Below are 5,367 nucleotides of genomic sequence, written 5' to 3' on the forward strand. Positions count from 1 at the left end.
ATAATAATAATAATAGTAATAATAATAATAATAATTTAGCGGGCCGGATTATGTTTTATTTTTGACATCAGTTGCGGGCCGGGTGGAGGGGGAGGGGGGGCCGTAAATGGCCCGCGGGCCGGCAGTTTGAGACCCCTGCTTTAGGGGTACAACATATTGTCGCTGCACGCTGTCTTCAAAGAGATACATTTGTACCTTCTTTATAACTAAAGAGTGCATATTTGTACCCTAGAGCAGTGATTCCCAACCGTAGGGGTCCCTAAAGATTTAAAAAGTCGCCAAGTTTTGGAGTGTTAATTGTCAGATATGGCTTAGATTGCGGGTCTAACTCCACCTGCTGGTACGCCTGAGTTAAGTCTAGCTTGGTAAAGTATTTACCTCCAACCAAAGAAGCAAACAAATCTTGAGGTTTTGGCAAGGGATATTTGTCAATGGCTAACCACGGGTTGATAGTGACCTTGTAATCACCACAAATGAACACTTCTCCATTTGTTTTTGGTATACACACGATTGGTGCTGCCCATTTTCCTGCACCCAATAGGTGATTACACTCTGCTTCTCTAACAGTTTTAAGGTCTGGACTTTGACTTGGCCATTCCAAAACATTAACTTTATTCTTCTTTAACCATTCTTTGGTAAAATGACTTGTGTGCTTGTGTCGTTGTCTTGCTGCATGACCCACTATCTCTTGAGACTCGGTTCTCGGACTGATGTCTTGACATTTCCCTTTAGAAATTGATGGTATAATTCAGAATTAATTATTCCATCAATAATGGCATGCCGTCCTGGCCCAGATGCAGCAAAAGAGGCCCAAATCACCACACTACCAGCACCACCATGTTTCATAGGTTCTAGTGCTGGAATGTAGTGTTTTTTCTTTCTCCAAACATAACGCTTCTAATTTAAACCAAACCACATTTCTACAATAGTCCACATGATCTTTAGCAAGCTGCAGATGGGCAGCAGTGTTGTTTTTGAAGAGCAGTGGTTTTCTCCTTTCAACTTTCAATATGATTTTCAATATGTTTGCTCATGTTATGTTTTTACTCTAAATGGCTTATTGTTGTTGTTTTAAAATATGGCCATGAAAACGGAGTTTCTGGATCATTGCTTTTATTGGAATAAATGCAGTCTTACTACACCAAATGACTATGTGAAAAGTATTAATTGATGAATTTATACAATTCCTGAAAATTGTTTTTAAAAAAAATGAACCGCTGCTACATATAATTAGAAACGAAAACACTCAACAAATCATTACAAAAGAGCATTATAAAAAAATATTAAAGAGTTCCATTAACCCATGTATCATACCTGAAACCTGTGCTTATAACTTTGACTTTTAAACTTTCAAAGTATTATCAGTCCATGCCAGACAAAGAATACACTGATGGTTATGATCTTAAAGTCTGTTAGGACTAAGTATCTAAAGTATTTAGAATTAATGTCAAATATTTGTTGAGCACAGTGCAGCACTGTTTGAAGTGTATCTATTTGTACATTACAACACACTGTACAACTAACTGGAACTCTTCTTCCCAAAGTTAATCAAATCTTGAATAAGGTCTCGCTCATTCTTTAAAAGGTTCTGGTAAAATTAGTCCTTTATTTCATATCCTGCTGACAGAATAGAGTATAGTTTTTCCATTTTTTCATTGTTTGTTGAAGCTGCTATGATGGTTGAGTATTGCTCAGTACCAATCAGTGGACGGAGGTCATCTTCTCAAAGGTCAATCCACCTTCTCGACACGCTGAAGGATATGCTTATTGTGTTTGTCCACAAACTGAGCAGCTGTAAGAAAAAGATAATCAAATATTTTACTTTAGACACAAACTGATGCTCTGTGTGTGTGTGTGTGTGTGTGTGTGTGTGTGAGGGAGAGAGAGGTAAACACAGCCTTCAATAACTAAAACTTTAAAAAGGTTCTATGAATATAACAACTTACATTTCTTAACATATCTGATGTTGTAGGCAACAGGTCCTCTGATGGTAAAGCCAAGGTAGAAGGAGACCAGGTCTGTATTGTACACACTGGCCGGATTGTGAGGTGAAACTTCAATTTGGTCTCTACCTCTCAAAGCAAACACCTTATGATTTCTGATCTCCCCTTCAATACGCTGAAGACCTTCCATTCCAGGAGTCTCATGCTCGTCAGCGAGGAGACTGGTGAACTTGATCTGGTGAACCAGTCTCTGCAAACCTCCACCGTTCCCAAGGAAGAAGAGAGGAACAAGGTAGCGAAAGCGAAGGTATTTCTGATAGGTTCTCTCATATGACTCACGCATGTATTGGACACACACTTTAAGGTCTAGTGTGTTGCCTGTTTTCTTTGCACCATCAGGCCAAAACAGCAAAAGGACCAAGAGGTAAAACTCTGGGCTTCTGTTTTTGTTCGGTCTCTCCCAAAGTTTCTGTAATATGTCCTGGAGCTCTGGCACTGTTCTGAGTATTTCAGAGTTTGCAGACTTCTGACTCAAGATGATGTTGGCAAGAATGTAGTTTTGAGCATCACTCTCAGTTGGAGAATTCATATGAATCTCTCTCCATTGTTCCGTGATTTGCTCCAGGTCAGAAACACTTGTGATATGGCTTAAAGTGGAAAGCAGACCTGCAAAAGACCTGCAAAAGTGTTCCTCTTCTCTTATATATGTTTTATAGCAGTCCTCGGTGTCTGTCCAAGTGTACCGTGGATCATTTTTATTTGAGTATATTAGAAAGGTCTCAAAAAACTTGCATTTATCCTCAATCCTGTGCCTTAAGCTTGAGAGGAGAGATTGGTGTTTTCCACACTTTTCAGAGTGGATTAAACTGTGAGAGTTTGTTTCCTGTCTGAGCACTTTGGACCATTCTGGGTTAACGTATGTTAGCCTGTAGAAAATAGTATTTGCTACCTGTATGTAGCCAAAAAGCCCTCTGTAATTAAAAACAGTAGAGATTTTAGTCACACCGTCCTCTCTCATCCCTGGTTCTAGTTCCCTTTCTGCAGTCTCTGCCTCTTCTTCAAAAGCTTTGAATGCTTGCTTTGCAATCTGTAAAATGTTTTTAGAAGGTTTTGCAAGGTTTCGGTTCTTCAGTTGGTTTTTGTAGACTTGTCCAAGTGTGTCTCTGATAAAAGAATTATTTGGTTCCTTCTGAATAGCAGTTTTTGCCCAGAATGCAGCTCTTTCATAATCACTTAGTTCAATGTAGTAAAAACGTGCAAGAGCTTGTGGAATAAATGGATCCTGTGGAAACTTCTTAGCTGCATGTCTGAACAGTCCCACACACATTGATTCGTTTTCTTTCTCCTTAATATCTTGGATAAGTTTGGAGAAGTTACGTTTTTCTTCTTTCCCATCTTTCGGCAGACCCGTTTCTCGCTTTTTTAGCAGTTGTTTAATTATTTTCACCAAGTAAGGTTGGACTGTTTGAGGGCACAAGGTTGAGAGGAGTTTTGTAGCTGTATCACTCAAGGTTACACCAGCATCAGTTAGTAGCGATAGACACTCATCAGCGATCATTGGATGTGCCGTTCGTATACATCTGTCCTTAGATTTGGCCCCTCCAGCACATGTTGAATATATGACCAGAAGATCAGCAAAGGCCCCCATTTGTTTTTCCAAAGTGGGATGGCCAGAAATTTGATTTTTCTTATCCAAGAACTCTAGGCACAAAGTCTCAGTAAGGTATGAGCCTGGGGCATATGAGTTAATCAAAGCCAAAAAAGACAGTATTTGAGCGTTGCGAGGTCTCTTTTTTGTCTTTAAAGGTTTGAGATTTGCGCAGGCCTCTGTAATGTAAGTTTGGCTGAAATTCCTCTGCATTATGTTAAAGCCATGAAATTCCTTGTGTCTGTCATGTCCCCGAGCAACCTCTGTATGCTTGGCATTAAAATTGTCCTGCTCTTCTTTCGAAAGACTTGTACACAACATTAGTTCCTCCTTTCCTGTTTTGTTCTTTTTTCGAAGGCAATTCAAAATGATGACCACAGGAGTGTTTGCGCTGATGTTGCTTTGTTTTATATTTTGAATCAAATTTTCTTGCACGGAGTTAAATTGCATGTAATCATTTTCTTCTGTCTCTTTGTTGTCCACAAATAGTAGGACTGTGTTCTGGTTTTGTGAATCCCCCGCATTAAACAGATGTATTACTTGTTGCGCAATTGCTTTTGAATCTGATATTGAATCAATTACTTGTGCACATCTGAGCTTTTTCCTCAAGTCCCAGAGAACTTGCATTGCCAGTGTAGTACCTCCACTGCCTGGTTGATGAAAGAGATTAATGCTGGAAATGCTATCGTTTATTTCTCTTTTCTTTTGTATAAGCTCTGTTATTTTTGTGTATATGTCCCTCTTAACAAAAGGTGTATGGTTTTTCTCAGCACAGTAGAAGTTCATCCATTGTGGTGGGGCTCCTCTGTAGAACTCTGCTTCCTTCTCCAAGACGAGCTGAGGATCAATATCCTCACCTTCAAACATATTTCCCCAAACAACATCAAGACTTGAGAGTTTATCTCTTACTTCAGTCTGGAGTGGAATCTGAGCACCATATTTCTTTGGGACTCTATAATACTCCATTTGAATGACAGTTACAGATGAAACCTTGACAAATTTTCCCCACACACGCGGCCTTTTCCTAATTTTGTCTATGGAAAAAAAGAAATAAAAAAGAAATAGTTTTATGTCTTTCAAAATAGAAAAGAATCACTATGACATATCTCGTAGGTATAATTTCAGTCTGTAAATGCAAGATAATTAAAGTGCACCCAAAGTATACTTGCAGTAGTTCCACTTTAACACAATCATTCAGTATATCTTTAATTGGACCTCAGCACTACTTCCACACAATTAAAGTGCATTAAGTACAAAATTAGTTGTTCCAATTTAGCAGACTTTAAGTATACCAGTTTAGTATACCAAAAGTACAGTTGCAGGGTATTTTTGTGCAGTCTTCAGTCACTTTTGACCGGAGAATTTTACATTTTAAATTTTTTTAAATCACAGCTTCATTGGAATGATATGAAACTTGGTGACTTTTATGGCACTTGGAATGTGAACACAGAAAAAAATTGAGGATGATTGGCATCCTCAATCAATTGGCATGATTCCAACAGGCTAAGTGGGCGTAAAAAAAATAGTCACACTCATGGCCTTCGGTCAAAAATGACCGACCATAGGAAATTAATGGGAAATGGGGAAAAAAAAAAATAAAAATACAGAACATTTTTGTGTGTACAATCTACAAATCCCCCACAACACAGAAAAATAATTGCACAGCAATGAAGGGCTGAAACTCAAACATCTAGAGTGCAAAATCAACACACCAACTCACACAAGCGCGGACACACACACACTTGTACACACACACACACACACACACACACACAC

General features: G+C 38.8%; 1 protein-coding gene across 1 annotated transcript; it reads right to left on the reverse strand.

Moving 5' to 3' along the window:
* Nucleotides 1-1,730: 1,730 nt before the first annotated feature.
* LOC107694538 (sterile alpha motif domain-containing protein 9-like) lies at nt 1,731-2,532 on the reverse strand. The gene is made up of 2 exons (XM_016494245.1): nt 1,947-2,532; nt 1,731-1,792 (listed from the first exon to the last, which is right to left on the reverse strand). The coding sequence occupies exons 1-2, from the start codon at nt 2,530-2,532 to the stop codon at nt 1,731-1,733; spliced, it is 648 nt and encodes a 215-aa protein (XP_016349731.1).
* Between the last annotated feature and the right edge of the window lie 2,835 nt (nt 2,533-5,367).

Source organism: Sinocyclocheilus anshuiensis, unplaced genomic scaffold, assembly GCF_001515605.1.
Source record: "Sinocyclocheilus anshuiensis isolate Anshui unplaced genomic scaffold, SAMN03320099.WGS_v1.1 scaffold954, whole genome shotgun sequence".
Taxonomy (NCBI): Eukaryota; Metazoa; Chordata; class Actinopteri; order Cypriniformes; family Cyprinidae; genus Sinocyclocheilus; species Sinocyclocheilus anshuiensis.

Bases quoted from the DNA above. Each gene is read 5' to 3' on its own strand.
- LOC107694538 (XM_016494245.1), bottom strand. From the start codon at position 2,532: ATGAATTCTCCAACTGAGAGTGATGCTCAAAACTACATTCTTGCCAAC. The intron at 1,793-1,946 runs GTAAGTTGTTAT...TTTTTCTTACAG, and splicing joins CATCAGATATGTTAAGAAAT to CTGCTCAGTTTGTGGACAAA.